Raw genomic sequence first — 16,993 nt, 5'->3', positions numbered from 1 at the left:
TCGCGTGACCCTGCCTGCGTCCGTGTCTCTGAATCCGCCGGCAGCAAACATAATAATAAATAGCTCCACCAGGGACAGCTGGCCTTGGCCTCGTGCTCGCCGGGCGCCTCTGACCACAGGGGCAGCCAGATGGCAGGGCCGGCGCGCGGTGCCGGCTCTGACCAGTTGTCCCAGGCCGCCGCCCCACGCACGCGCGCACCGGGCCCCAGAGTGCAATGGCCAGCGGCGCGCCCCCTCCAGCCGGCCGGGGGGAGCCCCAGGGGTCATCTCAGGGCCGCACTCGCCTTCGTCCACCACCGGTGAGGACGAGGCCCAGGTCAGAGCGCCTGTGGCAGCGCGTGGGCCTGCAAGGAGGCGGGGGAGGGCGGCGGGAGGCTGGGCCCCGGCTGGAGGCACAGGCGGCAGCGCTGCAGGCCCGAGAAGTCCACGGCGAAGAGGCCGAACAGCAGGAACAGCAGCATGGCGGCCGCCCACTCGCAGGCGGCAGAGGCCGAGCGCAGCGGCCAGGTGTGGAGGACGATCACTGCGCACAGGGTCAAGGGGCACAGCCGAGGAAGGGGGCTCTGCCCGAAAGCCGCGGGGACCGCCAGCCGTCATCCTCCGCGCCGTCCTGCCCGTCTGTTAGCAAACCGCTCCCGACATCCCAGAATGACCTTCTTGTGGCCTTGCCCGCTGCTCACCCAGAGAAGGCGCTGGGCTCCCCTGCCTGCCCGCGGGGGCCACCCAGCCAGCACCGCTTCCCGCCAACACGGTGTCCTGGGGCGCCCCCGCCTCCACACCCACACGGCGTCCTGGGGTCACTCGCAGACGGAACCTGGGCCCCTAAACCTGTCCCCGTCTGGAGTCCCTCCGCGGGGCCGGCACGTCGCCCCCAGCCCTGATCTAGCTGCTGAGCCTCCTCCCTCTGCCCCTCCTCTGTTCTCTGTCCAGGACTGGGCGGCCCCTGCCTGCTCCCTGCCCCGCCTCCCTGCGGTCTCGCTGCATCTGGGCCCTTCCGGAACCCCTCAGACTGGGCCTTCACCGGCTCCTTGGGTGCCAGGAAGGGGCGCCGCCCTCCCTCCGGCTCGCTGTCGGCCCCTCTGCTGTGCCCAGCCTCACCTGCTCCCTGGAGGAGGGGGTACCCTCGGTGCTCCCCATCTGCTGACCTCCCAGCAAGGCCAGGTGCCACAGGCCGGAGCTGCTGGAGGCGCTGGCCGAGGGGCCGCCCTTCCCCCTACGCTGTGCCTCCCCGTCTATGGGCCGTCAGAGAGGGGCGACTCCATGTTGGGGGAGGAATTCCAAGCAAACTGGCCCACTACGGCAGGCACGCTCCGCTGAATGCTGGTGCCCTCTTGGCCTCCCCACAAATGAGACAGCCCCCCCCCCCGACTCAGGCCACAGCCCCTCCCGCCTCTGAGCACCTGTCACAGCCATTCATCCTGACAAGGCCACATCTTCACCCAGTGGTGCTGGTGAATGTTTAACCGCCGGCTCTGGTGGGTGGCGCTCAGGGAAGTTGGGGTTAAGTCCTCCCCTGTGGGCCATTTCGAGCTTCCGAGTTGGGAACAGAAGGGCCCAAGGCACCTGCAGCCCAGCGCCAACTCCACCACCAACGGCACCACGGGCGTCTTGTAAGTCTCGCCCTGCCTGAAGCCGTCCCCACTTGTACACAGCGTCTGACACCCGGCCCTGGGTGATACCCCAAACTGACGGCCGATACCAACAGACCACCGGCCATCTTCACCGCGCACGTGCTACACGCCCTGGTACGCCGCATTGTCCACTTCTCTCCGTACAACCCCAGGGGGCGCCCTCAGACACCTGAGACCTTAAGGAGCCAGGAGATTCCTGCCTGGGACGCCAGGAGGCCTGTGTGGAGATGAGCCGGGAGCACAGGGGCCCCCTAGCCGGGGCCGGCGGGACCCACCTGCCAAGGATACTGGCCACGATGAGCGAGGTACAGAGGCTGCAGAGGCCCAGGCGCAGCGGCTGGAGCCAGGGGGCCCCGGGCCGGGGCAGGCCCTTCGTGGAGAAGGACAGGTACAGCTGCAGCCAGAAGTAGAGGTTGCCCCCGATGAAGGCCAGGAAGGCCCCTGCCAGGTGGGTGGGCCGCTCGTTCTTTTCCTGGGAGGAGAACAGAGAAGAGTTGAGTGAGGAACTAGGGGAGGGGCCCCAAGAAGCATCACGCCCTGGATGGGCGGGTGGGGGGTCACGCCCTGGATGGGTGGGGGGGTCACACCCTGGATGGGCGGGGGTCCCACCCTGGATGGGCGGGGGGGGGGGTGTCATGCCCTGGACCCCCACGTGGCTGGGGCCTTGGGATGCTGAGCGCCAGGCGTCAGGGCCCCTGGCCACGCTGGGCTCCCAGGTAGGGCTCGGCGCATTCCTAAACCCCTGCCCCTGCGGGGGTGAGCGAGTCTCGGATATCACAGTAGCTTCTGTTTTTGGCAGATGTCTGTCAATTTTGTGCTCTTGAAAAATAAGAGTAATTAGGCAGGCACCGTGGCTCAACAGGCTAATCCTCTGCCTTGTGGCGCCGGCACACCGGGTTCTAGTCCCGGTTGGGGCGCCGGATTCTATCCCGGTTGCCCCTCTTCCAGGCCAGCTCTCTGCTATGGCCCAGGAAGGCAGTGGAGGATGGCCCAAGTCCTTGGGCCCTGCACCCACATGGGAGACCAGGAGAAGCACCTGGCTCCTGGCTTCGGATCAGTGTGGTGTGCCAACCGCAGCGGCCATTGGAGGGTGAACCAACGGCAAAAGGAAGACCTTTCTCTCTGTCTCTCTCTCTCTCACTATCCACTCTGCCTGTCAAAAAATAAAATAAAATAAAAATAAGAGTAACTAAAATTCACAAATCAATGACGCTCGCTATCCATGGGGAAGCCTGAATCGCTAAATTGCTCTATAGGGGCCGTCAGACAATGGACCGGAGGCCTCTGTGGGCAGGGAGGGCGCCGTTGGCGCGGGGCGCGGGAGCGGAGGGGCGGCTCTCGGGTCCCCCCGGCGGGACCTCGGCCCAGGATCTGGCCCACCGGAGCGGCCGAGGTCCGCACGAGCTCCGCCATTCCCGGCCACGAGGGCGGGAGACCCTGCCTCCCAGCAGGCCGCTTGGCCGAAGTCCCAGACGCCTCTGCGCCGGAGCCCCGGGGGCTGCTGGGAGCCGGCCGCCGCTCACCTGGAAGTTGGCGACCACGGAGGTGCCCAGGGCGCAGAAGAGGCCGGTGCAGAGGACGAGGCGGTTAGGCCACGTGCGCACGCCCCAGTCCCGGAGCTGGTGGTGGCGCAGGACGCAGATGCAGGCGGCTGGGGAGAGAGCAGCGCGCTGGAGCCCAGGCCCGGACCCGGCGCGTGGCGGGAGCCGGGCCTGGGGTCCGCGGGAGAGGGGTCTTACCCAGGGCGGCGCCCATGTTGAGGAACTGGCTGAAGATGCAGCTCTGAGGCGGGAAGGATCCGCAGTAGCTGGGAAAGACCAGAGAGTCAGGGCGGCCTCCCAGCCAGCCGGGCCCTCCGCCTGCCCGAGACGGGACCCGCGGCCGCGAGCTACCTGATGTAGGGGAAGCCTTGGGCGAGGTCCACGGTGTGGTTGTTCACGGCAATCCCAAACCTGGGGGCCGGGGCGGGGTAGGGGGGCACGGGCCAGACAGTGTGGTGAGCAGGAATTCGCAACACCTTTCCCTCCTCCTAACCACAGCCCCCACCCACACACCCAAGCACAAGCAGTGGTCTAGCCTGGGACACTCACACGATCCAGATGCCGAGGGTACCCCACAGGGCCAGGAAGACAGGCAGCACCGACAGGGAGCCCCACATGATGGGCTCGGCAGGGGCAGGAGACGCGCCCGGGCAGCTTCGCGCTCTCTCCAGCTCCTCTGTCTCTCGTCCTCTCCCACTTCAGCTCCCTGTCTCAGGTGCAGGGCCAGCCCTGAGGGTGGGTCCAGCTGTATCAGATCAGCGCTACCTCCCCGGCCCCATTGGCTCCCAGGCAGAAGCAAAGGGCAGAGTGTGATAGGATCAGCCGCCCTTGCCCAGGGCACTCCTCTGACTTTCCCAGTCTCCCAGATTGGCTTCCCCTTCCCAACGTCCCAGGGCCCTCACCTCCAAACCCTGCTCCCTCTGCTTAGCACAGGTGACCGGTTTGGGAAGGAAAGGCTGGGGCCCGGCGGGGGCACAGCGGTGACGGCAGCCATGCCTTGCAGAAACAAAGTCCAGGCTGTGACGCCCCGGGTGGCTGGGAGTGGCTTTGGGCCTGATGCTCGCTTCACTCAGGACCTCACCCCTAAACCGCCACTTCCTGTAACCTCATAACAAAACCCAGCACCCACGGTCTGTAGGTCCAACGTCCACACTCCCTGCCCGGGACTCAGAACTCTGGGCCCCTTCTGCGACACAGGCGCGTGGCTCCTGGGCTTGAAGCTCCTGGCTCTCCTCTACCCAGAGCCCAGGCTGCTGCCTTCCCTGTGCGATCTCTGGCCTTGGGGGGCTGTGTGGGGCCCCTGGGGCCCGGCCTGCTCCCTCTGCCAGGCGGAGACCTTGGTGAAGAAACCCTAGGTCCTCTCCCCTGGCATTTCCTTCTCCACTGTCCGACTCCCTCCCCTCGGTACCTGGGCCTTAGGGTCACCACGTCGTTGTCGTCTTCCTAAGGCAGAGGAGGGAGCCAGGCCCCAGGCCTTCTGCCCTCAGACCCTGGGGCCCAGACTTCCCTCAGCAACCCGCCACACACCGCTTTTATCTAAATTATGGTAAAATTCACCATTTTAAATTATATAGTTCAGGGCCAGTGCCGTGGTTTAACAGGCTAATCCTCCACCTTGCGGCGCCGGCACACCGGGTTCTAGTCCTGGTTGGGGTGCCGGATTCTGTCCCTGTTGCCCCTCTTCCAGGCCAGCTCTCTGCTGTGGCCAGGGAGTGCAGTGGAGGATGGCCCAAGTGCTTGGGCCCTGCACCCGCATGGGAGACCAGGAGAAGCACCTGGCTCCTGGCTTCGGATCAGCGCTGTGCGCTGGCTGCAGCGGCCATTGGAGGGTGAACCAACGGCAAAAAGGAAGACCTTTCTCTCTGTCTCTCTCACTATCCACTCTGCCTGTCAAAAAAAAAAAATTATACAGTTCAGTGATTTTTTTTAAAAAAGATTTATTTATTTGAAAGTCAGAGAGGAGAGGCAGAGAGAGAGAGAGGTCTTCCATCCGCTGGTTCGCTTCCCAGTTGGCTGCAACAGTCGGAGCTGCGCCGATCCGAAGCCAGGAGCCAGGAGCTTCTTTCGGGTCTCCCACGCCGGTGCAGAGGCCCAAGGACTTGGGCCATCTTCTACTGCTTTCCCAGGCCATAGCAGAGAGCTGGATGGGAAGAGGAGCAGCTGGGACTTGAACCGGTGCCCATATGAGATGCTGGTGCTTCAGGCTAGGGCGTTAACCCGCTGAGCCACAGCGTCAGCCCCTCAGTGATATTCTTGAGATTTATTTTATTTATTTGAAAGGCAGGGAGAGAGAAAGAGGTCTTCCATTTGCTGGTTCACTCCCTAAATGGCTACAAAGGTGGGGCTGAGCCAGGCTCAAGCCAGGAGCCTGGAGCTCCACCCAGGTCTCCCAGGTGGGTGGTGGGGGCCCTAGCACATGGGCCATCTCGTGCTGCTTTCCCAGGGAGCTGGATCGGAAGTGGAGCAGCCGGGACTGAACCAGTTCCCACAGGGGAGGCCGGCGTCACGGGTGGTGGCTTTACCTGCTGCACCACGGCGACCACGCCCCCGTGAGGTGTACTCCGTTCAAAATGCGCTGCGGTCACCTGCTTTGTCCTGAGATTTTTCATCAACCCCAGGAGACCCCCAGCCCGGGAGGCAGTCACTCCCCATCCTCCCCTTGCAGCCACTAAGCGGCTCTGTCTCTGGGTTTGCCTCCACGGGAGCCTGCAGTCGGGCTACTGGGGACATCCCCAGGTGCATTCACGCGCCCTGGTTTGAAGGTGCTGTGTCCCCTTCGTGACGTGTGCTGGGATGAAACTCTCACGTTGAGGTCTGAAGAGCCTGGGGCCTGACTCCTGGGTCCCAGGGAGCTCCCGCTCCCCCACGCACCAGCCTCTGCCGGCCTGGGATTCTGCCAGCAAGAAGGCCATTGTCCAGCGCTGCTCTTGGATCTGGGCTGGAACCAGGAGCCAAAGTATACCTTTTTCCTTATGGTGCCTGCGGTGTTGTGTTATGAGAACAGAAACCGGATCAACACACATGAGATGGATGTCCGTGCTTCGGTCGGTTCTCGTGGCTGAGCAGTATTCCACTGCCCCCACTCTCGGGGGGACTCAAGGGCTGTGGGGTTTCCCCGGCAGTTAGACTTCAGGCTCCCCACTTCCTGGAGCAGGAAGAGGAGAAGGAGGGAGACAGAGGCAGACACACAAACACCGAGACCCGGGACCCCGCCAGCGAGCAAGAGTAAGCACTCCCCTGCTCCCCAGGAGCGCCGGGCACCGCGTGGGCAGTGGCCCCGAGGAGGAAGCTGCAGACCAGCGGTGGGTCCAGCGAGCAGCAGTCGCACCTCGGCTGGGTCTCACTGGCCACGGCACTGCCGGCGCACGAGGCGGGCAGGGTGTGCCGTGCGCGTCCAGCAGGAAAGTCTTCCAGAACCCGCAGGAGGACAGTCTCGGAGAGTCCGGGGTGGCCCTGAAACCCGGCTCACGGGGATCCGAGCGACTCTGTGTGCCCGTGTGTGGGGCACGGCGCCCGCTCTGAGCGCCTCCGTGTGCTCGCATGTGGAGCACGGCGCCCGCTCCGAGAGGTGAGTCAGGGTCCAAAGCTCTCAAACGCCATAGCGGACGTGGCCGTCGCCCAGAAGGCACTGCGGCATGGAAAATCCCTCCTGTTCCCTTCCAGATTGATTTGTTTGAAAAGCAGAGTTACACAGGAAGAGGGAGAGACAGGGAAAATTTTCCATCCGCTGGTTCACTCCCAAGATGGCTGCAAACAGGGCTGGGCCAGGCTGGAGCCAGGAGCTTCTTCCGGATCTCCCACGTGGGTGCAGGGGCCCAAGCACCTGGGCTATCTTCACTGCTTTTCCCAGGCCACAGCAGAGAGCTGGATCAGAAGAGGAGCAGCCGGGACTCGAACCAGTGCCCATATGAGATGCTGGTGTTGCAGGCAGTGGTTTTACCCGCTACACCACATTGCCAACCCTGACGTGGAAACGTGGGAGATGACACATCAGGAAAGAGATGTGATGAGGATGACCAGGGCGCACGGATTCTCCGGTGGGCTGGTGGGGTGGGCTCGCGGCCTGAGGTGTCACAGGCGGCCTTTACGGAAACAGGATTCCTGGTTTGTGGGCCCACCCCGTTACACCTCACACTCCCAGCTCTTGGACACATCCCGGGTTTCACTCCCGCGAGGGCGACTCCGGGCTCCGGTTGGAACCTCACCCCTGCCGCGCCATCGCGGGCCCTGTACGGATCCCTGGTCCGTGGCTGCTGTCGGAGCCCAGCAGCGGGCCAAAGAGCAGGAAGAGGTGGCTGGGAGGGAGGGCAAATGTGTGCAGCCGCGCCCCTGGCCCAGGCGGGCGAGGGCAGGGGAGGAGGGGCTGGGGAGAGGGAGGGGCTTAGTAGGAGCAGCAGGCGCCTCTGGGCTCGGGGGTCTCCGGCGGTGGGAGCTCCGGCTGAGCGCCGCGTCTCGCAGGCCCTGCGGTTGCACGCACCAGCCAGGGCGGGTGTTCCGGGGCCCGACGTCCTGTTCCCGAGAAGTGTGCGGGAGACGCCAGGAGCCCCCGAAACACCTCGGCTGTATGCACGGCTGAAGGTTCGGAAGGAAAGCGACCTGGGTTCGCTGACGGGGCGCCTTCCGCAGGCGGGGGACGGAGCTCTGCACGCCGGGGGTCCCGTGTGCCCTGTGCGTCTCCGCGCGGGACGCCAAGAGCGAGCGCGCAGGGGCGCGGGGCCGGCCGCGGCTCCCCGCGACGGAGGAGATTCCAGGAAGGCAGGGTTAGAAATCCCGGGGATTTATTGTGGGCGAGGCCAGAGCCTGGCAGAGCCGCCGGCTGCTCGGTGGCGGGGGCGGGCCCAACGCCCCCGGGAGGGGCCGGGCTCGGGGCGGACGGGCGACGGCCGGCGCCCCTGGGCTGTTCGGCAACCGCGGATTTCCCTAAGAGGAATCCATAGGCTGGACGCGAGGTGGTGGGGGGAGGGCGTGGCAGGAGGGATGGGGAGCCGGGCGCCCCTCTGGGAGCTGGATGGAGGTGGTGGCTGGGAGTGGACCGGTGCCTCCCTGCGCGCCGCGCCCGCCCTAACAGGAGGGCTGGTGTTGAACCGGCGCTTGGTGTGCGGGATCCTCATGTCCACTTGCTGCGTTTTAGTCCCAGCTTCTGATCCAGCTCCCTGCCAAGGCGCCTGGGAAGGCAGCAGAAGGTGGCCCAGGCACCTGGAACCTGGAGACCCACCTGAAGCATTCCCACAGCGGGTGTGACCATCTCCAGCGGGGGGGGGGGGGGTTAGCCGGAAGTCCACGCCCCCAAGTGCCCACCACAGCCAGCACTGGGCCCGGCTGAACTCAGGCGCTAGGGACTCCTCCTCTCTCTCTCTCCCTCTCTCATAGCTGGATCCCAGTCACTGTGAGGGACTGCCTTTAGAGAAAGAGTGTGGTCCCCCCAAAACTCTCCGTGAGCTGGGGCTGGAGCCCCCGGACCCCGGGGACAGACGGTCTCCACCAAGGGAGGCCCTCCAAGGCTGCCACGCCTGCCCCTCGTCACTGAGCTGCCGAGCGGGCGACAGTCTGATTCTGAAATCGGGTTCTTCCCAGGGTGCCCCTCTACGTCCCGCGGCGCCACCCCTCAGCCACCAGCCTCGCCATCCTCCATCATGAGTCTTTGTTTTTACTGATTTTATTCTGAGAGGCAGGGAGAGAGAGATGCAGGCAGCAAAGGTCTCCCACCTACTGGTTTGTTCCCCAAAACAACCTGGGCTGGGCCAGGCTGCAGCCTGAGCCAGACTCAACCCAGGTCTTCCCCGTAGGGGGCAGAACCCCAGCTACTTGGGCCTGCTGCCTCCCAGGATGTACCTCAGCAGGAAGCTAGAAGTGGGAGTGGAGCTGGGACTCCAGCTCAGGCACGCCCATAGCCCGCGTGGGTGTGGGTACCAAGACGTGGTTTGGCTGGAAGTTCACTCCCCCAGATGCCCACAACAGCCAAGGGGCATCTCAACGTCCAGCCTGCAAGCCGGTGCCCCCCCCCCATCCACCCATCTATCCAGCTGTTAGGGAGGAAGTCAGAAATTGAGCTCACGTGTGTGTGTGTGTGTGTGTGTGTGTGTGAAGGGCCTGAGGACCAGCACTGGGCAAGCCCCAGAAGCCCAGCATCTGCACGTCAAAGTCCTGCCCAGACCCTGATAACCCCCAGGTGGTCCCAGGGACCTGTCTCCTCAGGACTGAATGGCTTACCTGATAACAAGGGGCAATAAAACCTTCCCAGAAGCCCTAGGGGAAGGCCCCCTACTCTGCCCCTGGCCAGCAACTAACCCTTCCGCCAGGACTCTCCACCCTTTGTCTTGAAGGAAGGGGGAGGTGGGTAAGCAGACTCCCTTAAAAGCCCAGGGAGTCCAACCGGACTGCGGCCCAGCCCTCTGCCTCTCAGCTGAGCCACTTCCCTCCACTCAACCATGCAGCCCTGCTCTCCCCCAGTCCGAGTGATTCTCTCTGTCCCTTCTGTTCTGATGGGTGCCCTGTCCCCAATGAAGCCTTATCACTCCTCACTCCGCTCTCTGTCTCACGCCTGAATTCTTTTTTGCATGAAGACAAGAACCCCACGGCTCCCGGCTCCCACAGCCTTCCCTCCGGTATCAGGACCACCCATGTTCTTGGGCTCTAATCCCCCCACTGCTGAGCTGCCCGCCCACTCACCATGTATTCTCTTTCTTTAATCTGCTCTACCCACTTCCTTTCCCTATGTACCCTACAGTCACAGGCTCCCTCACTGCGCTGGCCGGAGCTGGGCTGATCTGAAGCCAGGAGCCAGGAGCTCCTTCTAGGTCTCTCATGGGTGCAGGGGCCCAAGGGCTTGGACCATCCTCTACTGCTTTCCCAGGCCACAGCAGAGAGCTGGATCAGAAGTGGAGCAGCCGGGACTCAAACTGATATCGGAGCTGACCCCCTAAAATCCATATCAAAATGTGGCCCCTTAGAGTTCCCCAGAAGTGCCATCTGGGGTGTCACATGTTACCGGAATTTGGGGTGTCATAGGATATCACCGTATGCTTATTAATAAATCCCCAATGGTAATAAGCCCGAGAGGGCTCCTGCCTAATATTTAGAGAAGAATTCTAAATACCGGCACAGATAAACGAGGCAGCACGGTAGTACATCTTAAGCTTTTATTTAGTGAGAAAGATGCATAGAGGAGAGAGAGCTTTATCTAAGAGAGAGGGGTGAATCTGGGTTCATACCGAGCACCAGGAACCCTCCACATGGAGGAGCATCCAGGCCAGGAAGCCTAGGCTGGGCGGCCCAGAGGCCGTGCACCCTGGATGCGCAGGGCTACAGCCAGGGCAAAGAAGAGAAGGGGCCGGGCCGCACCGAGTCCCAGGCTTTTAACCCGCTTCCAAAGGGGAGTGGTTGATTAACCTGTGTGTGTGGCCAGGTAGGGTGTGAGGTCACACAGGGGCGTGGCGAAGGCGTGGTCTTCCAGCCCACAAACCTAATCTATTTTATCTGTATTCCTGCCTACTTCAAAACCTGGGATTCCGGAATCCCAGGCAGTGGCTTAACCCACTACTCACAGGGCCGGCCCGGGCCCTCTTTTCTGCCACACTGCCGAGGGTTGAATGTCCCCATCAAGATTCATGTTGAAATGTGACCCCTGTGCGAGTCACACTCGTACTCCACGTGGCGTTGGGGTCAGTGACAGGTGGCACCAGCCGTGTGGCAGTAAGCTGGACCCAGGGCTGTGCCACCCAGGCTTGTGTCACTGCCCTGCACGATGGCCGCACAGGGACGGGGGCTCGCTGCCCAACCCTGTCGGGGTTGTGTTGTGTTCAGAAGGCAGAAACGTAATCTCTCTGCAACATTTGGGAGATAAGTAGCGCTAGATAAGGCCCTGAAGTAGGGCCCCCGCGACTGTTAGTGGTCTTATAAGGAGAGACCCGAGCTGGCGCAATACTTGTTTGGTCTTTGCTGTGCTCTGTGTCACTTCCACACTCCAGAGTCCCCACTCCAAGGAGGCTTGCAGCAGGGCCAGTGTTGTGGCCCAGCAGGTTAACCTGCCACCTGTGATGCCAGAATCCCATATACGAGCACCAGTTCAAGTCCTGGCTGTTCGATACTGCTGCTCCAGCTCCCTGGGAGGCAGCAGGAGATGGCCCAAGGACTTGGACTTCTGCCATCCACAGGGAGACCAAAAACGGGGCTCCTGGCTTTGGCTTAGCACAGTCCTGGCTATGGCAGGACTTTGGGAGGTGAACCAGCAGATGGAAGATCTGCATTTATTTGAAAGCAGAGTGATAAGGAAAGAGAGAGAGAGGTCTCTTCTGTCAGCTGGTTCACTCCCCTGCGATGCAATGGCAGGGCTGTTCCCGGCAGAAGCCAGGAGCAGGGGCTCCATCCAGGTCTCCACATGGGTGGTGGGGGTCAAAGCACTTAGGTCATCATCTGCTGCCTTCCCAGGTGCAGCAGCAGGGAGCCGGGCTGGAAGTGAAGCGGCCGGGACACAAACTGGCACTCCCGCATGTGATTCTGGTGTTGCAGGCAGCAGCGTGGCAGCGGGACACAAACCAGGACACAAACTGGCACTCCCACATGTGACCTTGCATTGCAGGTGGCAGCATAGCTTGGTGCACAACGTCGGCCCCAGTTCTCCCTAAACCTTAAGTCAGTCACCACCTGTCCATTTCCCTTATGATCTTCAATCCATGAATATGGTATATCTCCTTATATATTTATATATATATATATATTTTTAAAATTTATTTATTTATTTGAAAGAGTTTATATATACATACACACACATATATATATATATATATATATATATATAGAGAGAGAGAGAGAGAGAGAGAGAGAGAGAGAGATATCTTCCATCTGCTAGTTCACTCCCCAGATGTCCGCAATGGCCAGGGATGAATGAAGCCAACGCCAGGAACCAGGAGCTTCATCTAGGCCTCCCACACGGGTGCAGGGGCCCAAGCACTCGGGCCGTCCTCCACTGCTTTCCCAGGCCACAGCAGGGAGCTGGATTGGAAGTAGAGCAGGCCTGCGCTGTGGCTCAATAGGCTAATCCTCCACCTTGCGGCACCAGCACACCGGGTTCTAGCCCTGGTCAGGGCACCAGATTCTATCCCGGTTGCCCCTCTTCCAGGCCAGCTCTCTGCTGTGGCCCGGGAGTGCAGTGGAGGATGGCCCAGGTCTTTAGGCCCTGCACCCGCAAGGGAGACCAGGAGAAGCACCTGGCTCTTGGCTTCGGATCAGCGCGGTGCCCCGGCCGCGGCCGCCATTGGAGGTGAACCAACAGAAAAAGGAAGACCTTTCTCTCTCTCTCTCTCTCTCTCTCTCTCTCTCACTGTCCACTCTGCCTGTCAAAAATTAAAAAAAAAAAATACTATTCTAATTGTTTGCATTTTTTATACTTTTTTTTTTTCCATTTTCAGTTGTGTGATTGCACAGAAAACAGTTAACACAGAGACCTGAAGGGACAGCAACGTGGCATAGCGGGTAAAGCCAGTGCCTGCAGCACCAGCATCCCATATGGGCACTTGTTCATGTCCCGGCTGCTCCACTTCCAATCCAGCTCCATGCTAATGGCCTGGGAAAGCAATGGAAGATGACCCAAGTTCTTGGGCCCCTACACCCATGTGGGAGACCCGGGTGAAGCCCCTGACTCCTGGCTTCTGCCCGGCCCAGCCCTAGCCATTGTGGCTATCTGGGGAGTGAAGCAGCAGATAGACTCTCTCTCTCTCTCTCTCTCTGCAACTCTTTCAAATAAGTAAATGAATCCCTTAAAAAACAAAACAAAGTACAGCAGACCTAAGCTGGTGCTGCCACCTGCCAAGTCGGCCCTCGGCTGCCCTCTGGAAGCTGCCGTTAGCTGGTGAGGTGGCTTGCAGGCTGGGGTGCTCATGCGGGTCGTGGGGACGTGGTGTATGTGGAATTCACGTCTGGGAGCCTGGAACTGTGGAAGGGGCCCAGAGTGGCCGCCTGAGGAGCCGCCAACAAGTGCCTGGGCTGCTGGGTGTCTAACGGCCCCCAGGGCAGGAACGCACACACCTGTTGGCTGCTCCCTTGTTCCTGGGGGCCGTGGGCTGGGTGAGACCCTCACCCCAGGAGGCCGAGAGTCGCTGCCTGCACTGTGTCCTTTACGGGCCTGCGAACAGAGTCTGTGCTGGGTCCTAGCGCGTGTCCAGACAGAGGCGGGCTTGGGACCCCCAACCCACAGATAAAGAGAAATGCTGGGCCGGCGCTGTGGCTTAACAGGCTAATCCTCCGCCTTGTGGCGCCGGCACACCGGGTTCTAGTCCCGGTCAGGGCACCGGATTCTATCCCGGTTGCCCCTCTTCCAGGCCAGCTCTCTGCTGTGGCCCGGGAAGACAGTGGAGGATGGCCCAAGTGCTTGGGCCCTGCACCCGCATGGGAGACCAGGAGAAGCACCTGGCTCCTGGCTTCGGATCAGCGCGATGCGCCGGCCGCAGCAGCCATTGGAGGGTGAACCAACAGTAAAAAGGAAGACCTTTCTCTCTGTCTGTCTCTCTCTCACTATCCACTCTCTGCCTGTCAAAAAAAAAAAAAAAAAAAAAAAAAAGAGAGAGAGAGAGAGAGAAATGCTGTCGCTGTGCGGACGCTGAGACAGCCGCGCGTGTCTGGGGCCCAGCTTGGAAGGGTCTGTCACCTTCTCAAAGCTCTCTGATTGCTTTAAACAAGGACATCTGCGTTGGCCAGGGCAGAGTGGGCGAGGCCTCAAGGAGCTGCCCAGAGCTCCGGAAGTGTGGAAGGCAGGGCTTTCGGCAGGGGCTGAGCGCTGGGGAGAACCCTTAGGGAACGGCTCGGGGCCCAGCAGGCCACTGGGAGACAGGTGTTAATCCAGCTGTGTGCTAATTAACCGTAGCAACAGCAGGCAGCAGTGGTCCATCACCTCACAGGGTTGCTCGTTGCATGGCTGTTGGTTGTTGGCTGTTAGGTTGCTGTTGGGATGGGCACAGGGCAGGGAGTCATCTGAGGGTCGTTTGACCGCTGCACCAAGCCACACCTGAAACCCCACCCCAAGATGTACTATGGGACTTTGAGATTATAGAAGCCAATAGTGTCTCCTTTCTGTCACGTAGAACTAAAAGAAGCTGATCAATTGCCGTATGTGTCTGAAAAATAAGAGAGAGAGAGAGAGAGAATCTTCCATCTGCTGGTGCACTCCCCAAATGGCTGGGCCAGGCTCAAGCCAGGATCCAAGAGCTCCCTCCATCCAGGTCTACCACGCGAGTGGCAGGGGCCCAAGTACTTGAGCCATCTGCTGCCTTCCAGGTCACGTCGACAGGAAGCTGGGTCAGAAGCAGAGCGGCTGGGGCCTGAACCAGCATCTGATGTGGGGATACCGTCTTCACGAGCAGTGGCTACCATTTTATTTATTTTTTAAAGATTTATTTATTTGCTTGAAAGGCAGAGTTATAGAGAGACAGAAGCATATATATATATATATATATATATATATATATATATATATACACACAGAGAGAGAGAGAGAGAGAGAGAGAGAGAGAGGTCTTTCAGCCGCTGGTTCACTCCCCAGTTGGCTGCAACGGCCGGAGCTGAGCTGACCTGAAGCCAGGAGCCAGGAGCCAGGAGCTTCTTCCGGGTCTCCCACGTGGGTTCAGGGGCCCAAGGACTTGGGCCATCTTCCACTGCTTTCCCAGGCCACAGCAGAAAGCTGGATGGGAAGAGGAGCACCTGGGACTCGAACCGGCCACCATGTGGGATGCCGGCACTGCAGGCGGCGGCTCAGCCTACTGTGCCACAGCGCCCGGCCCAGAATCTGGATTTTCATCATATTCCCGAGATCCCTTTGTTTTTCTCCGCTTTTCCCTCGTGGCAAACACACACGACACTGGATGCCTCCGAAGTGTGCAGTCCGGCGGTCTTCACGCCCCTGAAAGGAAGCGCTCGCTGCCCGCGCCTCTGGCCTGCGCCCGCTCCACAGTCTCCAGGTCACTCAGTGCTTGGGTGTTGGGGGGTGCCCGTCGCTGGCTTCCAGCTGCGCAGCCCGGAGACCTGGAGTGCAGGCGTGCAGTCCCACGGCGCGGCGTCAGGAGACCTGGAGTGCAGGCGTGCAGCCCCACGGCGCGGCGTCCACTCTGGGCCGGTTCTGTGAGCTCCTCTGCAGAGGGGGCCCGACGCCCGCCCCTCCCCCACAGCAGGACCTGCAAAGTGGCGGTGGCTGTCAGGCCTCGGTGAGCGACCAGGAAGGAATTCCGGCCTCTGCAGGGAGGATTTCAGACAAGGATCAGGCCCTGAGCGAGTGAGTCAGTGCGCCGATTTCCAGTGTAGCTTGTGTCCCATGTCCAGAGAGAGAGAGAGAGAGAGACAGAGAGAGAGGCCTCCACTGGCTCACCAGCCAAATGGCTGCAACAGCCAGCGCTGGGCCAGGCCAGGCCAACAGCCGGGGCCTCCATCCAGGGCTCCGCTCCGGTGGCAGACGCCCTCCCTGCTGCCCCTGGGGGTGTGCATTAGCAGGGAGCCTCGGGGAGAGCGGAGGAGTGGGTGCCCCACCCTGGCAGCCTGACCTGCGGGATGCAGGTGGCCCGAGGGGCTGTCCTACCGACGGGACTCTCCTGGACAGTGCACCTTCTGGGAGGCCCCCTGCCCTTCCCGCGGAAGGCTGCTTCGCCCCCCCCCCCCCCCCCCCCCGCTGATGGCCCAGTGAGGTGCAGCCGGGACCACCCTGCTCCGTCTGCTCCTCGGACCCAGGGCTGCAGGAGGGCAGGTCACCAGGTCCTTTGCCGGCTGCCAGCGCAGGCCCTGGCCGGGGTGACCCCGGGTGAGAGGTGTGGCCGCCCTCAGCCGGAGGGGCCTAGGTCGGGGCTCGGGTTCGATTTGGGAGGCGAAGAGCGGGGGTGGGGGGCGAGAACAAAAGGGAGGGCCGCTGGGCGCGGAGCCCGCGGGGTCTCTGAGGCCCACCCAGCGGAGCGCCCCTCCCCCGGTGGCCGCGCGCAGCCCCGGGCGCACCCCCAAGCGCGTGCTCTGCACCCCGCATTGTTCCGGGCTGGAGTGGAAACAAAGGGACGGGTGGATAACCTCGGCGCCCCCGGGGGAGGCCGGGCGGTGATCCCCGCGGGAGCGCCCCCCGCCCCCCTCTCCGGGCGCGGGAAAGCCCCAGGGAGCCCCGAGGGGTAACCAGCCGCAAGCCGGCGAGGGAGTTCTTTGTAATCGCGCAGAACTGTCAATAAAGTTTTGTCGCCCTGGCAACCGCAGGCCTCGCGGGGCGGGGCCTATGGGAGTGCGCGCGCATTCGCTGCCTTCCCGCCCCTTCGCCAAGCCGTCCGGGCTTTCTTGCTCCCGTGGCTGCAGGTTTCACCGGAGACAGAGGACGGGAGGGGCCGCGACTCTGTGGTGACGAGCGGAGAGCTTAGCCAATGGAAGGATGCGGTGTCCCAGGACCAGCCAATCCGACGCGACTTCTGGAGCGGGCAGAGCCCGCCCTCTTTCCTCTTGAACCTGAATAACCCGACCCCTGTGAGTTCCGCCCAGAGCGACGGCACTTTCGGCCAATGAGGGCATCGGCTTCTGGCAGTCGAGGAGGGGCGGAGACTCAGGTCTCCACGGCAACGGCTGAAGGACAGCAGCGTGAGCCACTGGCAGCAGTTGGCGGCGCCCGTCCGGAGCGCGGGTGTGGTGGGGTTTTGTCGGGGCACAGAAGGGGGCCGCGCGGGGTGGGGCGAAGTGAGACTCGGCCAATGGAAGCGGCGCAAGCTCCATAGCAACGCAGGAGTGACGGTGAGCTTGGCCAGTGGGAGGTCGCAGTGGCTGTGCGGGGCGGTCCCGGCGGGGCCGACTGGAGGCGCGGTGACCGTGTCTGACGAG

General features: G+C 62.0%; 1 protein-coding gene across 1 annotated transcript; it reads right to left on the bottom strand.

Annotated features, from left to right (window-relative positions):
• Positions 1-33: 33 nt before the first annotated feature.
• Positions 34-3,789, bottom strand: TMEM150B (transmembrane protein 150B). Its single transcript, XM_062177727.1, has 6 exons — positions 3,722-3,789; positions 3,524-3,583; positions 3,371-3,438; positions 3,155-3,282; positions 1,920-2,103; positions 34-523 (listed from the first exon to the last, which is right to left on the bottom strand). Exons 1-6 carry the CDS (start codon positions 3,787-3,789, stop codon positions 318-320), a joined length of 714 nt encoding a protein of 237 aa, XP_062033711.1. The 3' UTR covers positions 34-317.
• Between the last annotated feature and the right edge of the window lie 13,204 nt (positions 3,790-16,993).

The sequence above is a fragment of the Lepus europaeus genome, chromosome 19 (genome assembly GCF_033115175.1).
Source record: "Lepus europaeus isolate LE1 chromosome 19, mLepTim1.pri, whole genome shotgun sequence".
Taxonomy (NCBI): domain Eukaryota; kingdom Metazoa; phylum Chordata; class Mammalia; order Lagomorpha; family Leporidae; genus Lepus; species Lepus europaeus.
The sequence above is the reverse complement of the archived record's forward strand: the minus strand, read 5'-3'. Positions and strand labels throughout refer to the sequence as shown.